Source organism: Hypomesus transpacificus, chromosome 17 (genome assembly GCF_021917145.1).
Source record: "Hypomesus transpacificus isolate Combined female chromosome 17, fHypTra1, whole genome shotgun sequence".
Lineage (NCBI taxonomy): Eukaryota > Metazoa > Chordata > Actinopteri > Osmeriformes > Osmeridae > Hypomesus > Hypomesus transpacificus.
Window position 1 is genome coordinate 11,362,779 of NC_061076.1, and position 19,725 is coordinate 11,382,503.

At 42.0% G+C, this 19,725-nt stretch overlaps 1 protein-coding gene across 12 annotated transcripts in view; it reads left to right on the plus strand.

Annotated features, from left to right (window-relative positions):
* Positions 1-8,934: 8,934 nt before the first annotated feature.
* Positions 8,935-19,725, plus strand: part of atxn2l (ataxin 2-like) — a 31,235-nt gene continuing 20,444 nt past the window's right edge. For 7 of the 12 annotated variants that reach the window (XM_047037412.1, XM_047037419.1, XM_047037413.1 and 4 more), the window contains exons 1-9: positions 8,936-9,072; positions 9,629-9,674; positions 9,835-9,912; positions 10,100-10,171; positions 10,432-10,624; positions 12,117-12,238; positions 12,562-12,653; positions 14,634-14,849; positions 16,729-17,048. In XM_047037412.1, the coding sequence (XP_046893368.1) occupies positions 9,056-9,072; positions 9,629-9,674; positions 9,835-9,912; positions 10,100-10,171; positions 10,432-10,624; positions 12,117-12,238; positions 12,562-12,653; positions 14,634-14,849; positions 16,729-17,048 (1,156 nt within the window). In that variant the 5' untranslated portion in view covers positions 8,936-9,055. Of the gene's footprint in view, positions 9,096-9,628; positions 9,675-9,834; positions 9,913-10,099; positions 10,172-10,431; positions 10,625-12,116; positions 12,239-12,561; positions 12,654-14,633; positions 14,850-16,728; positions 17,049-19,725 lie in introns of all 12 variants that reach the window. The other 5 variants (XM_047037418.1, XM_047037414.1, XM_047037415.1 and 2 more) reach the window with 4 other exon arrangements.

The following is a 19,725-nucleotide window of genomic DNA, read 5'->3' on the forward strand; positions in this document are numbered from 1 at the left end:
TTCAGTTACATAATGCAATAACATTAAACACACACAAAATGTTATTTGGTCTGCTCATCTTTATTACATTGACATGATTGAGACTGCTTACTCATTCCAAGGCCTATATGTCATTACAACAGTTAAATTATGTGTGTGAACTGTATTTAACAGGACATTGAGGACCTGATCAGTTCCCAAACTGTCTCTATCTCCACCAAAACGATTTGTGTGTTGCCTGAGGTGTTCCAACTGTTCGTCACTTGGTTGAAATTGGTTTAGGGGAACCACAACTCTTTGTAGCCAGTCAAAGGCAAGTGCAGCCGCCCCCTGGTCAGCCACCCCCTGGAACAGGCTGCTCCAAATATACCTTGGATACCAGTTTGATGTTGCAACTGTTGTCAGACAACCTTGTAAAAAAAAAAAATGGTGACATGTATCTGGCAGTCCTTAGGTCACGTTTTATACGAGGCAGGTGAACGAAGTGAAGAGCCCAAAGATGCCTTTCATTGTTGGCAATAATGATTCCTTAATTTTCTATATAGATATGTAAACAAGGAGTGGTAGACATCCATTTAAATTTGTATTGTCAGGTACACAGAACACCACAAAGTCAGACTGGGCACTGACATTTTTGGGACAAGAGAATGCAAAGCAACCTGGCATAACATAATAAGTACTTACATTACATCTATGATAAGCTAAAAGAAAAATGATAATAAATTATAAACCTAAATATACAAAATAGTATACAATATATTAGACCTCTAATACAGATAATGACCTATACCAACCTTAGACCTATACTAACCTAAGACAAGTGGGGTACAGTTAGTGCAATATTACTGATAGTGCAACCAGTAGCTGAAAGTGACTGTGTAAAGTGACTAGTGTGAAATGCATCAATGTAAAGTGGCTTGTGAGAAATGTTTATGTAAATGTTCATTCAGAAACCTGCTGGCCCTTGGATAGAAATTGTTGTCCTGAACGCAGTGGGGTAGAGACTGAAACTTGGGTGGTAGCAGTCTTTTAGAATCTTGCCAGCTTTCCTGAGGCATCGTGTGTGGTAGGTGTCCTGTAGGGCTTGGAGCTTCCTGTCGATGATAAACTCAGCAGACCTGACCACACTACGTAGGACCTTGCGTTTTTTTTGTCACGCCTCTCCAGACATCGCCCCAGTCTTTCAATGCGTTGATTATGAGTGCTCCCTCGGGTTGATCCTCGGAAGACATCCATGAACAGACAAATGGCGTTGTTTTCCCCTCCATAGTCACATCTGACTCTGGATGGGACACCAAACTGGGCGACTGCTTCCGAAAAACAGGTCCATTACAATGTCACTTCTGTTGTTGTTACAAGCCTTCAGGAAAACCACCAGTCGATCGATTCCTCCGTGGATTACAATCCTCCACCTAAGAGAGGAAAGTAAAAAAAAGATTTCACTTGCATATTTAATTTGATAAATAACAAAAAAAATATGAATGGCTTGAATGCAGCTAAAATGATTTGTATACATTTCTGTGCAACATGTTGGGCGTTTAACAGAAAGAAAAGTCCTAACCTCTATTGTATTCATGTAGGGCTGCCACTAACGACTATTTTTCTATCGATTATTCTGAAGACTATTTTTTCGATTAATCGAAACGATTATTATTATTTATTTTTTTACCATTTCTGTTGATTTTATTTTGAAAACAACAAACTGTATATGTCATTGACAAACAAACAAAGGCTTACAAATTAAAGTGCAAAACTGTAGGTTTTAACTATCAACTCCAACGTTAATTAAAATATTTAGATAAGGTACATAACATATCCCAACATACACGAACACACACCCCTTTTAAACCAAAAAATCCAAGGTGCTTGTTCTGGGCTGGTGCTTATGTCAGTTCGGTAATGATTCAATAGCGATACTCGCTAATTATCTAAGAACCAGGTAGTGTACATTTACCACACACTAGAGCCGGAGTAAGGCTAACGTCTTTAAATCACTTCATACGCCTCCATTGTCTTAGCAACGCGTCATGGTTACGGTTAGCAAGTGAGGAATAACGTGGTCCCGGTTCCTTGGGACACCACCGGATAAAAAATCAGGAAATTACGTACACGAATGAAGAGAGTTCGTGCAACTTCGGCTCTTTATCATGAAATGACGTATCCGAATGAAGAGAGTTTGTGTAACTTCGGGTCTTGTCAAGAGTGTTTCCATGGCATTCAGAAATATACAATCGCGCAAATCACAATTTATATCCGAAATGCATGAGCAGTCATCAAACAAAACAGGTACTTTATGTAGCAAGCTTTTTGTATTTTATTACTAGAATATGGTCGTTTTAGAAGTCAAAAGTTGTTTGCAAAGTAATTTGTTTTGCGAGTTTTTAATTAATGACTGATAAGGCCGTCAGAGTTCTCTTTGATGCTAGCTAACGTTGTTAGTTATTGGGTTGATGCTGACGTTGTTAGTCACTTTTTTGCATTCAGTTACATGTAGGAACATCCATCTGTATTATATGCTTAGACATATCCAATGTTTATCAGTGTTTATTATGACCAGACCTGTACTGACTGGGATATGTTCACAACTGCTACCAATAGTCTGGATGAACTCACTGAGGCTGTGACATCATACATAGGCTTCTGTGAGGACTGCTGTATACCAACACGCACCAGGGTGAGCTTCAACAACGACAAGCCCTGGTTCTCAGGGAAGGTTGAGGTCAGGGAAGGAAGAAGCTTTTAGGAGTGGGGATAGAGACAGATTCAAGGAGTCGAAGAACAGGTTTAGCAAGGCGGTGAGAGAGGCTAAACGACTGTACTCTGAGAAACTGAAGCGTCAGTTCTCTGCTATCGACTCTGCTTCTGTCTGGAGGGGGCTCAGGCAAATCACCAACTACAAGCCCAGAGCCCCCCACTCCACCAACCACTCCCGCCTGGCCAACGACCTGAACAAGTTCTACTGCAGATTTTATGGAGACAATTGGACAGTCCTGAACTACCCCTGATGACTCTCTCCATTCAGGAGGGTGAATTTAACAGACTTTTCAAGATGCAGAAACCCCGCAAAGCAGCTGGGCCGGACTCTGTCTCTCCTGCCACCCTCAAGCACTGCGCTGACCAGCTGTCTCCTGTGTTTGCAAACATCTTTAACACCTCCCTGGAGACATGCCATGTGCCAGCCTGTCTCAAGCCAAGGCCAACATGACTACAGACCCGTCGCCCTGACCTCTGTAGTAATGAAGTCTTTTGAGCGCCTTGTGCTGGCACACCTCAAATCCATCACAGACCCCTTCCTGGACCCACTGCAGTTTGCCTACAGAGCCAACAGGTCGGTGGATGATGCCGTTAACATGGCCCTCCACTTCACACTACAGCATCTGGACTCCCCAGCATCCTACGCCAGGATCCTGTTTGTGGACTTCAGCTCTGCCTTCAACACCATCATCCCCGCCCTGCTCCAGGACAAGCTCTCCCAGCTGAACGTGCCCGACTCCACCTGCAGGTGGATCACAGACTTCCTGTCTGACAGGAAGCAGTGCGTTAAGCTGGGAACACAAGTCTCTGACTCCCGGTCCATCAGCACCGGATCTCCTCAGGGCTGCGTCCTTTCTCCTCTGCTCTTCTCCCTGTACACCAACAGCTGCACCTCGAGTCATCCGTATGTCAAACTTTTGAAGTCTGCGGACGACACCACCCTCATTGGGCTCATCTCTGACGGGGACGAGTCTGACTACAGTTGGGAAGCTGACAACCTGGTGACCTGGTGTAGCCAGAACAACTTAGAGCTCAATGCTCTTAAGACAGTGGAGATGGTTGTGGACTTCAGGAAGAACACAGCCCCACTCACCCCCATCACCCTGAGTGACTCCCCAGTCAACACTGTGGAGTCCTTCCGCTTCCTGGGCACCATCCTCTCCCAGGACCTCAAGTGGGAACTGAACATCAGCTCCCTCACCAAAAAAGCACAACAGAGGGTGTACTTCCTACGGCAGCTGAAGAAATTCAACCTGCCAAAGACAATGATGGTGCACTTCTACACAGCCATCATTGAGTCCATCCTCACTTCTTCTATCACCATCTGGTACGCTGCTGCCACTGCCAAAGACAAGAGAAGACTGCAGCGTATCATCCGCACTGCTGAGCAGGTGATCGGCTGCAATCTGCCTTCCCTCGAAGATCTGCACACCTCTGTCACCGTGTAGTTGAGTCGAACAAAAAAAACAGGAGGTGTATGATGCAGGAGATGCAGAATGTCCATCGGCAAAAACAAAACAGCACTTAACTCAGGTAGCCTTTTTGTCATGCAGAACAACAACATTTAACGCTCGCATCCAGCAGAGCTCTCAAGAGAAGACTAACATGCTCTCTGAACATAAAACGTGACAATAACCGACAAATGACAAACACAAACTCACTACTTAAATACATAAACATAATTGGCTACAGCCAAGGACAAACGGGTACACAGGTGCGCGTCATTACGCATCCCTAATATTCAGGAGAGAGGGAGTGTCGAGGCCCGGATCTCCGAGTAGGCATAACAACCTCGAGGTCCCTGAGGCGAGCGAGGAAGATTGTGGCCGACCCCTCCCACCCTGGACACTCCCTGTTCCAGCTACTCCCCTCTGGCAGAAGGCTGCGGTCCATCAAGACCAAAACCTCACGCCACAAGAACAATTTCTTCCCATCTGCTGTTGGCCACTTTAACAAGGCCAAGGACTCACACTGACTTTAAATCACAATCTGCACAATGACACCCTGCACATTGCAATTTGCACTATTGTATCGTTCTCTTGCACTATCTGTATTTTTATGTTAAATTGTAAATTATGGCTACTTATTTTTTATTTTTTATTCCCCTTAGTATTAGCTAGACCCCCCTTAGTAATAGCTAGACTTTGCTCCTTTTGTATAGTTAGTCCACATATTTAAGTTTCAATATTCCTATGTGTTTAATGTTTGCACCTCCCTGCCAAAGTAAATTCCTTGTTTGTGTAAACATTCATGGTGAATAAAATCCCTTCTGATTCTGATTCTTCTGATTCTGATTCATCCTTAAATCTCAAAGCAGAACAGCTATTTATCAGCCTGCCTTTCAGGTCCACAACCCCTGGTATCCTGAGTGTGCTTCCTGCCTACCAGCCTCCTAGCCCTACCTCCTGCTCTGCATCCAGTGCTGGTCTCAGCCTCCTGCTCAGTATCCAGCGCTGGTCCCAGCCTCCTACCACTAACCCCTGCTCAGGATCCAGCGCTTTCCAATTATTTTGATGTTGTGACCGCTAACCACTCTCAAATTAATTACAGTCCATAATGTTTGTGTGATTGCATAATTTTGTAACAATTGCCTTTTTGTTAGCTCAAGAAAATAATATCCAGAAAGGCCAGTACAGGACTGGTTGCCAGCCTGTAATGCCAGAGCCTTCTGCAGCTGGTAAATGGCTGCCACGCTCGGCATCCCCGGAATATCAGGACAATCAGCTACACCTGTGTCTTGATTGGTATTAGTTTATAAGTGTCTGTTTGTGGATTGTCTAGTGCAAAGTCTTGATCTTGTTTTCCGGTTCAGCCCTAGCCTTGTTAAGAATACGTCTACTGTTACTAACCTTAGCTATTTGTCTTACTCCGTTTTGGATCTCCTGTATTGCTCTGTCTACCGTGTACCGATCTTTGCCTGTCCGACTATTCTAATAAACCTGCGCTCTGCGCTTGGATCCAATCCCGTCTGGTACATCCTTACACAGCCACATTGGTGGCGAGAGAACTTGCCCTTTTCTTCCCCCAACAGTGGTAAATCTGTCGATTAAATTAAAATATGCCAATAGTTGATATACAGCTATATTTTGTTTTTATAATGGAGACATTGCATTGCAAAATCTCTCAAATTCCTTAGGTGAAAACAGGGGAACGTTTACTGCATCAACACTGTGAGGGATAATCAACACTTATAATAGTTATTATGGCTTGACTCAGGAGGTTAGTTTTTTATGAATTTAGTATCTCTGTTAATCAATTATTTGTTTTATCTTTGACTCACTGTGTTGGTTTTCAGAATGATATAGAAATGGAGGTGGTCAGCTTCCCAAACAGCCCTGATAAAGCCGGGGAGACCTTCACCAGCAGCTTTGCAGCAAAAACATCTTAATAAACAACACAAGTAAAATTTAACATTTATGTCAAATTATTTTATCAGAGATATGCAGAGAAATGCAACCATATGAGCCAAACCTCGATCCAAAAACGTATTAGAATGATGAGACAAAGATCCTACTTAGCACGTGTAATCTGACCAAGCTATTCTTAATAGCCTATTTGGGGTTCCAAATATTCTAGGTTATATTAAGATCTTTTTGAACTACGTGCAAGACCCCAGTGACAAAACACATCAATACAACACAGGTATAAAAATTATACATTGCAATAAACTTTTTCCAGTCTAAATGAATAGACAGCACACTGCTCGCCTGGTATAACGTGTCATTACAGTAGCCTATACCACTATGACTATTCTGACAGGGGCAAAAGTTATTGTGAAAGAAACCCAGCTAGTGAGTACTGTTGAAGCTTTTGAAGTAACATGGCATCCAAGATGCGAAGGGCAACTCCAATCATTCTCTCTCATGCTCCTCCTATATGTGACACATGGGGGAATTGAAGATCTATGAACAGCTTTGGTCTTGAAGGTCTATAACTATGTATTCTGTATTTATCTTCAGCTCTTTGCAGACTCCTTTTAAATTAGTACCTTGATCTGAGTGGAACTGTTTCACTGGTCCTCTGATGGATGTTAATCTTCTCAAAGTTTTAATTAAACTAGAAGTGGACATTGATTCTATTATTTAAATATGCACAGCTCTAGTGCTCTAACATGTGAATAGGACGGCGCTGCCTCTGGTACAATGTGTGACACACTCGTGGATCTGTCTGGAAATCAACTGCTTACTTCACACTATCCACTGTCCAACAGACCAGATGGCACCTTCTGTGAAGTGGCGTGCAACTTCTACGTGGTAATTGGAGGAACACCCCTTGCAGGCACACACAACTCATACATTTTAACATCTGTTGGGACTATGGTTATGAAATTGAACGATTGTGTTTAACTAACCCCAATTATTCACTGTACCAAGCCATGACTATTTACCATAAAGGAACTCAAACTCCTAACCCCCAGTACCAACAGGGGACAAAACAGCACCACCTAGCACCACCATTTTGGGCTAAAAGTCCAAGTTCAGATATCCATATTTCACATCAGGAACCAAGTAGAGCCTTCAGACTGGCATTGTGTTACTCTCCTGATCAAGAACTTTCCAATTATGTATTTGGTGTAGTCCTATGACAGCATTTACATTTTCACCCTGCTGGACTAGACCTTGTGTCAGGCACACATTTCACAGAGACATGAAAAGGTCAAATGCATAGAATTTGATTTTGTGTACATCGTGGCTAAATTCCTTATACTACTTTTTTTTTAACTTACATTTATTGTTAAAGATTTAACCTGGGACTAAATACAACTCCCTGCCTGGGACTTTGTATTTACACAAATTTTGACACTTCACATAATTTCGGAACCACTTTCAAAGATGATGTAAAATAATGCTAAGTGAAGGTTACATATAAAGACAGTTAAATGTTGACTTGACGAGTATTGATAATTTATGGATTGTATGTATATTTTAATTGTTGACAAAGATGTTTAAAATAACGAGTTAAAAAGAAAACTAAATTTCCCAGATTGCCGCCAACAAGTTTGAACAATAATAGGCACCATATTTGTTGTCCGGTTTGTTCACTTTGGTTGTAGCGCAGATGATATAGTTATTAAATATGAAATTACTTAAAAAAATTACACCACGTGTTTATTATCCCCAAAATGTGAATTTATAAATTATGAGTTATACAGCCTACCTACCTGCTTATAACCTTTATGATATCAAGGCGAGCACAAGACGTAATTGTTCCGTACTCACACAATAAGCGTTGTTGGAGTAGACTATTAGATACAGTGAACCTTCAATGACTAATGGATCCTCATCATGGTAAAAAAATCTTTCTGTGGTATTGCTAATGGGCCCTTACCTACAGAAATTGTAAATTTCTTGCCAAAACAAAAGAGGAATACTGAATGGAAATGAATGACTATTTAAAGTTGATAATAATAAATCTTTACTTTTCAAATGTTTTCCAAATAACATAAATAAATAAAGGTGATGGTTAGGTGGTGGAGGTAAGGGTGGAGCTGTGGAGAAAAAGAAGCTGAGGAAACCTAAATCAACAGCTCTGTAACATCAACATCTTAATAAATATGTATTATTTATTTATGCAATCAAATTATTATTCAATAATGTATCATTAGTTATTCAATAAAATTATTTTTGGTGTCTAGATTATTAGAGAATTTGTATTTTTATTCTTGGGTCTGTCCCGATGAAGGGTCTGTCCACTCGCTGTCGGAAGCCTCGCTTTAGGCTTTAGGTCCTTGTCATCTGTGCTTCTCTCTGACTGTCTGCTGGCATCCAGGGCTTGTCTTCCAGAGGGTGCTCTAAAGGGGCATCTGCTGCCCTCAATCCCTCCCTGTCCTCAACACAAACACACATACACAGATAATCAAAACAAATGCATTATTTCACATACAGACTGACTCTCTTCTACACACAAACACACACACAAACACAAACCTTATCACAACCCGACTAGTATACCCGCCACTAGTGTAATTTCAAAGTCGACTTCCGTTGCTTTGTCTTTTTCTTTAGAAACACCCCGTGAACCCGGTAGACCAATTGAATACCACGAAAAGACAACGTGGTGAGCATTTTGCCCAATAAACTAACAGGTACCGAGTTGCCACGTAACACTGCATGATTGACAGATACACAAGCCAATAGAAAATAGAAATGATTTGATTGAGAGCAAATACAGCCATTCACCTTATCCAGCAAAGGTCAGGGATGGGATAATCAGTGTTTTTGTTGTTGTTATTCAAGGTATTTGCTCTGGTGTAGAATCGTGTTTTCGGCCTGTCAAAACGCATGAATTTTCACTGAATCATCAAGATTGCGGAGTATCAGGCATGCACATAACTAAAAAGTATGGGCTGTAGTCATTATAAGGTTTTGTATTTATTTGTACATACTCTACCTATTTTATCTTTTGACCAACAGAATTGACGGTCGTCCTGCGACCTGGCGGCGTTACTAGCTAGCCTATCGTTACTAGCTAGCCTAGCGTTATTAGCTAGACTAGCGTTACTAGCTAGACTAGCGTTACTAGCTAGACTAGCGTTACAGTACTAGCTAGACTAGCGTTACAGTACTAGCTAGACTAGCGTTACAGTACTAGCTAGACTAGCGTTACTAGCTAATTAACGAACTGCTAGCTAAATCTGCCCTTTGTGTTATTGTGTTAGCTTTTAATATAGCGTCCTATTAATATAGATAGCTTCAGAAATTAACCATTAAATATGATTTAAACCAGACCGCTTGTCTAAGCAATGTGACTGACCTCACAGTGACAGTTGGGTAAAACAAGCTAGCTAGTTAGGTACGTCGTAGGCTAACCTATGATAGCTGGCGTCAGTCGATTGAAGTTTTTTTCTAGCGCTGGAAATGTGTAACTATATATAAAGGTATGTATTGTATTATAGGACAAGAAACACAATGAAGCCGCCATCTCAAATCCAGTCTTCTTCTGTAAGTGAAAATATGGTTATTTGTTTTTTTAGTATCTCGCTAGCTATATATCTTTTGGCGTAAAAGGTTGGCGAAGACTCCAGCTAGACAAGTCAAGTCATATCAAGTTTGAATTAATATTGTGGAGTTATAACACTCTAAGTAATTGGAACACAAGAAGATATGTACCTTTTGTCCCCAGCTGTGCGAAGGTGTTTACACCAATGCCCGAATGCTTCATTTTCTCACAGCTGTAGTGGTAAGTTGTATAGCGTTACCTCTCCTCAGCAGTGATATGATGGAACTTAATTATTGGAATTTGCCTAATCATTAAGTGTGCTTTACATGTTATTGAGACACATACGTGCATTGTCCAGATTGTGTGCATTGTCATCAGGACTACCATCCTCCTTATCTTCTAACAATTCTAATTTAATATTCCGTAGGGTTCAACCTGTGACGTGAAAGTCAAAAATGGCTCTGCATATGAAGGAATCTTCAAAACTCTAAGCTCGCGGGTAATTACAAATGATCTTCAACTATTAGGAGGTTCAAAGATATATATATTTTTTTATCAGCCATTATGTTTTCATGAGATGTCAATCAATATACCTAGGTCTGAATACTTCAAATGTGTAAAATGTTTGAGCTTGAACTTACTGGCCAAGCTTGCTTGCCTGATTTAGGACCACAAGACATTTGTTTTTTATATATTTTTATTTCATGCATTATCAACCATTCCTCTGTAGTTGATATATATATATATATATAATTTCAGTGTGAGCTGGCCGTGGATGCAGTCCACAAGCGAAGTGAGGAGAGAGAGGGGGATGGAGGAGGTGGAGAGGGAGGAGGTGGAAGCTCAAGTTCTACCCCCAGGATTGAGGAGATCACAGACACCATGATCTTCAGTCCTACCGACCTTGTTACCATGACATGTCGAGACGTGGATCTCAATTTTGCCATCAGAGGTTTGTGTGAATGCTCACATGGTCAAAGGAGCACTCGACATGCCTGTGTGTATGTGGGCAGTCAATTAGTCCAAGGCCGATATTACTAAAAGATAAGGTTCTGATTCACGAAATCCTGGGACTTCACAGTGATCAATACAACCAAGGTGACTTAGCTGACTGAAGGCCTTCACATAAGATAAAAATGGGCAGCATCCTAAATATTATTTTCCATGTAGTTGACAGGGTCAAGATACTACTCTTAGACCAAGAATAAAATCTAATTTCTAGCCATGCTTGCTTACCTTTTGAAGGCAAATTTACACCTGCTATCTTGCAAGTAGCAACTTGCAAGCAGCAAAAAAAAAGTTGGTGATACTGATTTAGTGATTTTACTTAGAAGCCTATTCAGCATCAAGAGGGAGGGACATTCCTAGACTGCAGATCAAACTTTGTGAGGACCTCCTGTAAAAAAAAATAAAAAAATAAAAGCTCAGTTTTAATTCCCAACAACTTAAGCCATTCCCTGTTACGTTAGGAGGGCTGCACGCCAAGTATGTGGCTTGCCTACGCGAAACATAAATATGCATACACTGTCAAAATAAATTATATACAAGTCTTGTCTACCTCCCCCACACCTTTTGCACAATTTGTGTTTATTGGTGAGGGGCTTAACCACTTCTGCACATAATGAACACGAGTACAACAGACCGTTCAGGAGAAATGGTGGTAGAAACTTTGGTTATTGGAAGATGTGACTGATAAATAGGGTTCTTAGTTAGAAATAAACACAAGCCTATGTGAATAACAAAAATTGAGAATTTGAACAGGCAATTCAAACTGAGGATGAGTCTTGACAATGCTGGTGTGAAATTGGTTGAATTAGAACAATTTGTAATACTCAATTAGCCTCGCTGCCAGCCCAACTTCTCCCCGCCCCTAAAAAATTTGTTCGGGAAATTGCGTCTGGAGGGTCTCGTATTGGGGACAACTACAGAAAACCAGAATCGGAACGGACCAATGAAATTGCCAGGGCGGGCTTTATACGATGATGGACAGATGATCAACAGTAACATAATCAACAACGTCACGAAAGAGCGCTTGGGTTGAATTCGTTTTCAACAAACAACATATTACGTTGCTATGATTGGTTGTAGGTCTATCCAATTGAGCGAAGAGGCATTTGTTTTACGAGTTCGGTTGAAACACACCCCGTAGTCACAGCCCAACGGAGAGTTTTCAGACTCATATTCTGATTATAATTATGAGTATGACAACGTCAGGCTAATACTCAATAGCTACCTGTGGAATTATTTTATTTCCTGACATTCTGAGTAGAAATTCCATTTAATTTCTCTTCATCAGCACGGGGGGAAAATACCCAAACTTTGCTATTTAGTTAACAGTATCTATTTATAGTGGACATAATTTGTCAATTTGGACAACAATGGTCCTCTCAAATGTGTAAATATGGACTGTTAAAAATGGTGAAATACAAAATGTGTGTGTGTAGATACGTTCACAGACACTGCCATCAGCTCGACACGGCTTAATGGGGAGCACAGGGAGAAGGTGCTGCAGAGATGGGATGGAGGAGACAGCAACGGAGAGTGCTACGACCTGGAGAATGATGCAGTAGGACACGCGCCAACACTTTCACACACAGGCCCATTAATACTCTATCAGTATACAATTTAGCCCTTCAGAATGTTGAAATTACACAATAATGCAAAATGCCTTGTGTTTCGACCAGGCCGTACTAAAGATAATTTTTCTGTGGACTTCCCACCCTAGTAGAACACTTTTAATCTGGTCTTGAAATCTTCCTCCCTCTTGATGCTGCAATGGCAAGCACAACTCTACCAACTACATTGCATGCAACACTATGACTGCTGAGCATTCTTCCACTCTAGGGGTTCTCACATAATTGATGGTCTGGGCTTCTGTTCCTCCATCAGTCTAATGGCTGGGATGCCAGCGAGATGTTCAAATTTAATGAGGAGACGTACGGCGTGAAATCCACCTATGACTCCAGCCTCTCCATGTACACGTGAGTGGTCTATCCAATGCAGATTCCCGTGGGAAGAGTTGAATATCTCAGGGCTCTATGCGACCAAAATTTGTACGGGTGCGACAAAAAAAAATCCTAGGTTGCACCGGTGCACCTAACCTCCGCTGCCTCTCCAGGAACGAAGCGTTTGTTTCTTCTTTGACGGAACTCACACTCATGGTTGGATCATATCGTGGTCTAAACTAATCAGAGACAGAGATGGGGCGGGTCTTTGCCTCACTGACAGGAGAGTTAGCTGTTGGTTGGCCCTCAAATAAAAAACGAAAGGTTGATACAGAATGTAGAGTTTTTAACAAGACATGGGCTTCTAAGTATCTGTTTACTGAGGTCAAAGTCAAAGCTGGGTTCTTAGTTTTGGAGAACAGGTCGCTGTGTTGAAGGATTATAATTTGAATCGGCACAAAGGGACTAAAGAAAAAAACGAATGCGGACATAATAGGAACTTGACTGATTCAGTGGGCGCGGGCTGATGGTTAATGGTTTGCTAGTTAAATTGCAGACCCGGATCATCACCTGTCAGCTGTCCTTCGCATATCTACCTCAGACATTCAGCCAGATTTCGATGCACTTGTTCAAGCCCACTGGTTTCCTCTCACAGAACAAAATTAACTGGAAAAAGTATTCCTTTTTGAATAAAGTTGACGAATTGCATATCTTTAACATAATGCAAAACAACTTTTCAGTGTTTGTGAAGATTAACTAGTTACAAATAAAATAAAACACTGATTGAATGATTATTTTAGTTTTTACTGTTACTTCGATAGTCTTTTCCTAGTTGACCAACATGTAAAATATTTATATAAATATTTACAGAATATCCTTATTCTTCTGATAACCAGTAGCAGCTAATCAAAATATATACTTTACTGCTTTTTACAATGGGGGAAAATGAATAGTGAGCAGAATTAAGTTCAAGTTATTGTTGATGCGGCCCTCCAACACTTTTCAAGTGTCTCATGTGGCACCTTGTCAAAATTGTCTACCCCTGAATTACGGCGCTGGGCCATGGAGCTAACCCATGGAGCTGGGATTTTTATGCTAGGGAGAGTGTGGCAAGCTGGTTTAGCCAAGGCCAAAGGGCAAGAAAGCCAAATTACAGGTGTTGGCCATCTGAAGGGCATGCGACAGCAAGGGGTGACCTGCTATAAGACTTTGAGCCATGAAATGTTAGGTCAGTAGCACTTTCTATTTTGAAATATTTTATTTTGCTTGCAATGTTTTAGTTTGGCAGCTCAGTGAAGCACTGATCACAATATTTTTATGCACAGTTTAATTGTGCTTCAAATAAAACCAATATTTACCTACACCTTATTCTTGTTTAAGATAATTTACATAATATATATGGATGTATATGGAGCGTGATAAAAAGGTGACCTTGAAATTGTGGCGACGCAAGGAAAAATGTGGGTGCACCTACATTTTGTGCTGGTGCACCTAAATAAAAAAGTTAGGCGCACCAGTGCAACCAAGGGAAAAAGATAGTCTGGAGCCCTGTATCTATCTAGCCAAGTTCAACCGGCAACAAAAAGGAACTCCTGATAGAACCAACAGGCAAAAGCTGCCATTAGGAACAGTTTCAACGTAATCTAGGGCCTGCTTAATTTGTCGCAACTTTAGAATAAGACTATCTATTTGTGTTTTTATCTTTTATCAGTCTAAAGCAGGGTTCTCCAATCCTGGTCCTCGAGGGCCGCTGTCCTGCATGTTTTATATGTTTCCCTGCTCCAGCACACCTGATTCAAATGAATGGTCATTACCTGGCTTCCACAGAGCTTGATAACAACCCATTCATTCGAAACAGGTGTGCTGGAGCAGGGAAACATCTAAAATATGCAGGACAGTGGCCCTTGAGGACCAGGATTGGAGAACCCTGGTCTAAAGAGACAACACTAAGCAAAATGGTATGATAATAATACTTTTTCTCTCCTTCCTGTTTGATTTATTTCCCTCCCTTCCCAGGGTGCCCCTGGAGAAGGGGACCTCTGAAGGCTTTCGTCAACGGGAGGCCAGGGCAGCAAGGCTGGCCAACGAAATCGAGGGCAGTTCCCAGTACCGCCGGCGGGTCTCACTGGAGAACGACGAGGGGAAGAGCGAGGAGGAGAAGTACAGCGCCGTGGTCCGAGAGAGGGAGGAGAGGGAAAGGGGCAGCCCTGGCTATGGCAGCTCCGCCAGCAGGTGGATGGATGCACACATGCACAGGCACACCTCTACTGAACATAAACTCCTCAAAAAAAGTTTGGAAACATTATTCCGGTCGATTATTCCTCTCCTTCAATAATACCAATTGGTATTGTATTTTAAATCGTTGGAGAGCCTGATTTAATCCCTTTTCCACCAAAGCCGGGCCGGTGCTGGCTCTGGGCTGGTTCCAATTCTTGAACCAGTTCTTTGGTTTTCCACACAAATAAACCTGGCTCCGGTTCCAAAAAACAGGTTCCAACTCGGCACCAACTTTAAGGTGGGCCAGAAACAAGAACCGGTGACGTTGGGTGCCAGAGGGCGGGATTATCGTCCCGTGCCACTTAAAAAAAAAAAAAAAGACCAGTACAACAGCTAATACAATGGACAGCGAGACGGTAATTTGTATTCACTCTGCCCATGAGATGCCTAACCTGATCGCAAATGTATTCAAAAGACTCCCGGGACACTCAAGTTTTGAACAAACTGTGCATGGGTGAAATCCGGCACAACTGTGTCCCACCAATAGCGTGATCGGGGGTATGTCCACACAACGAGACCTCCGCCTTGCCCTCAGCCATAATAGGATCTGCAAAGGTAAAATCATGTATGTTTTGGTTTGTTTACATGTAGTCTATATGAGCTGCTACGTTTAGCTATAATACAGCCAAAACGTTCAAGATAATTAGCCTACCGTTCTTTTTGAAAGTAACCTCTCTTCATAGCGACCACGAATAGCTGTCAATGCACGTCTCTGAGGTGCAGTATACGTTTGTATAGCCACCATTAACATTACTGGTAGGTATTCCTCCATTTTGTTACAATTACTTAAATTTGTGTATGACTTGTTGTATGTGACAATGTTGTTATGTCTTGTTACAATGATTTTGTGCTGCGTTGCTACGACAACGGAGGCGTATGACGCAGTAGCCCTTCTCTGGCTCTGTTGTTGGAAAATCGAGCTGGTCCTTAGATAAGAACCAGCACCGAACCGCATAAGCACCAGCCCAGAACCAGCACCGGCCCGGCTTTGGTGGAAAAGGGCTATTAGTCACCTTTACAACGAGGTACAACTTGTAAGGATCGTGCATTTGTGGAATTAGCAACACAGCTAACCGTGTGGGTAGCGGCCCAATTTTTTTTGCCAAAATCCTCGTTTTGAGCTTCAAGTGGGATCAGCTTGGGCGTGCTGTATGTGCCAGAATGACCAACGCAAACATGTTGGCTGACTTGCCACAAATCCTGGTTGAGGAATGGGATGCTGTCCCACAGCAGTGTGTGACCAGGCTGGTGACCAGCATGAGGAGGAGGTGCCAAGCTGTTGTGGCAGTGTATGGATCTTCCACACGCTACTGAGGGCCCTGACAGTGTAAAATGGGACAGTGTAAAAAGGGCCAATATGTGTTGTTTTTTCCTTATTAATGAGGGAGAGTGCAATTATCCAATCCACCAAGCAACTCAAAATGAAAGTGAATACCAACAGAAGAATATTTCAGGGGATTCTGGCAAACATTTTTGGACCGCTACCCACACGGTTAGCTGTTGCTCATTCCACGAATGCACGATCCTTACAAGTTGTACCTTGTTGTAAAGGTGACTAATCAGGCTTTCCAATTATATAAAATACAATACCAATTGGTATTATTGAAGGGGAGGAATAATCGACCGAAATAACGTTTCCAAACTTTTTTTGAGGGGTTTAGATGTCTATGTTCAGTAGAGGCACAATTTGTGGTATCTATATAGCACATAAATGTATGGGAAAACCTGTGCAAGATATTCACATTTGATTGGGTTTAGAGAGAGAAATGGATTCAGTTGTTTGCAGCTTTGTATATGGAATTTCATTATCATTGTCTCACTCACTTCCTCCCAGGGATGGCAAATACATTCCGTTGCCTCAGAGAGCCAGAGAAATGGGTGTGTCTCCTGGCAGCTTGCGGGGTGGAGCCTCTGGTCCCTTACCAAACCGAACAGGAATTCCCAACTCCTCCCGGCCGGTACCTCCCAGCTCTTCCCCCAGGTCCTCCTCTGATAAAAGCAGCTTATTGTCTGTCAGAGGAGCCTACTCTCCCCACCATTCCCAGAGCAGCCCAACTGCAAGTGGCCCACCCATTTCCAGTAATCAGTCGCTGCCTCACTCCCTGTCTCACCCACAGGCTCTCTCTGATGTATCACGCTCATCACTCAATGGAGGTAAGGGTTGTTTATGGGGGCATGTTTGTCCATGATCACGGAAGATCCAACTTAGAGGAAGACCTACAGTATTTTACAAAAGTCTTGGGCACAAAAAATAATAAAAATAAATAAATATTGGTATAGCTAAAATACTTACATGACAAGACTAGACAAAAAAAGTTCTCAACATTGTGCTGCCACAGAAATACAGAAATACCACCCCCATTGAGAAATACTATCCTAGACAAAAGCCTACTTCAGAAATGTGATGGCCCATAAACATTTGTATTAGCTAGGTGGATTGTAAATAAAGGCTGATGCGTGCGGCGCTAAACTCTGGGGGAACGTGTAGTAAAATCGGCAAGATAAGATGAGACAACAATGGCTGTCCAAATATCTTTTGAATATCGAACTTCAAACTAACTTTACCATGCTACCACATTTTTGCATCTTTCTCTTGACACTTTGAAATGTTTCCTTGCTGTCGACATGTTTGTTGCATTTATAAAGCTTGAACGCCTCTCTCTGCTGTTTTGCTATTAGTTTGCGTCATCAAAAACATAATTGTTTCGTCAGTCTTTTTACCCCGAAAGTATTTTTTGGGGTGTTTTCGGCCAAATAATTTGGGTTGCCGAACATTCAGTGCATCCCTAAAATTAAGAGTGATATCCAAATTGACCCTATGACCCCTACCGTAATTTCCGGACTATAAGCCGCTACTTTTTTCCCATGCTTTGAACCTTGCGGCTTATACAAAGACGCGGCTAATTTATGGATATTTCCCGCTTTCACAAGCTTCATGCCGCCAAAAAACTGAGCACCGTCACATAATGTGAAGTAAATTGAGCGTGCTCAAACTTCCCATCATTATGATTACGGTAGTCATTTTGTCACCCTCATCATGGCAAAGACACAGAGAAATGCAAATGATGCAGCTTTCAAGTTGAAGGCGATTGATCTGGCTGTTGGAAAAGGAAATAGAGCTGATGCACGGGAGCTTGGCCTTAATGAGTCGATGATAAGACATTGGAAACAGCAGCGTGAGGAACTGACTAAGTGCAAAAAGACAACAAAAGCTTTCAGAGGGAAGAAAAGCAGATGGCCCGAACTAGAAAAGGGTCTGGAAGACTGGGTCAACACACACAGAGCAGAGGGCCGAGGTGTTTCAACTGTGCAGATCCAAAACAATGAAAGCCAAAACAATCGCCTCCGCAATGAAGTTTGAGGATTTTAGAGGTGGACCACGTGGTGTCTAAGATTTATGAGACGTAAAGGCCTGTCCATCAGGGTTTGGACAAGTCTGTGTCAGCAGCTCCCTCCCGACTACGAGGAAAAAGTTCCATAAATTCACTGATACAAAGATAGCGGAGCATTCCATCGGCCCGCACAACATTATAGATATGGATGAGGTTCCTCTGACGTTTGACCTGCCTCTCACTTGAACTGTCAACAGGAAAGGTGAATCATCCGCAGAGGTGTCAAAATTATTCACATTCATTACTCAAGTGGAAGTATAGACACTAGGGTTTAAAAATACTTTTGTTGAAGTATCAATTCAAGCTTTTTACTCAAGTAAAAGTATAAAAGTACTGGTTTCAAAACTACTTAGTCGAAAATTAAAAGTAGGAATGTAAGGGGGAAAAAATGCCATTAAGGATAAAAGCTTAGGCCGCACCACAGGGACCTATAATGCACGACCCCACCTCCCCCCCAATGTTTTTTTTTCTAAAGGCCATAATGACTGTTATTTAAAAATGTTAATGTTGACAAATTTGGGCTGCACCTGCACCGAATTGAAAATGAACGCATTTTAGTACAATGTAAATACATTTCAGAACCATATATGTGTACTGCTTAGCATCAACATGTGTTTCATGGAGCGGAAGATATGATGACTAGTTGCCTAGTATTGTAATAAGCAAAAAGTCAAACTTCAGAGGCATGTTATCAATAGCCTTTATTCAAATTAGACAGCAAGTTTTTGAAATCCATTTGGTGCATTCGACTTAATGCAGCGCCGGCGTCGCCTGCAGCCACTTGCAGCCCGGCTGACTTGAAGCAGCCAATGGCATTCTCAGCTTTAAGGCAGCCGGCTGTCGGTGCCGCCGGTGCTGCATGAAGTCGAACACACCTAACAGCTCGTGGTAGCCTACTTGGATGCGCAGAGCTTGCAGCGCATTCGAAAGTTGTTTTACATCCAACCATTTTTTTTAATTATTCCAGGTACGGCCAGGGATGTAGAAGGGGTTGGCTGGTCTTCCTGGCTACCAAACTCCTCGCTGGTTCTTGGTCTTTACATTTTTTTTATGTAAGGAGTAGAAAGTACAGATAATTGCGTGAAAATGTAAGGAGTAGAAGTAGAAAGTCATCTGAAAAATTATTACTTCAGTAAAGTATAGATACCCAAAATGTCTACTTAAGTAAGTTAACGAAGTATTTGTACTTCGTTACTTGACACCTCTGATCATCCGTCACGCTGAAAAAAACTGGGCGTGAAAAAAACGCACTTCACCTGTGTTCTCAGCTGCACGGCATCAGGAGAAAAGCTTCCACCAATAATGATTTTTAAACGCATGACTATGCCAAAAGAAAAATTCCTGAGAAGAATTGTTTTGAAACTCAACAAGAAAGGATGGATGGCCTTAATGCATGAATGGCATACTGAGTGTTACGGCAAGTGACCGGGAGGATTCTT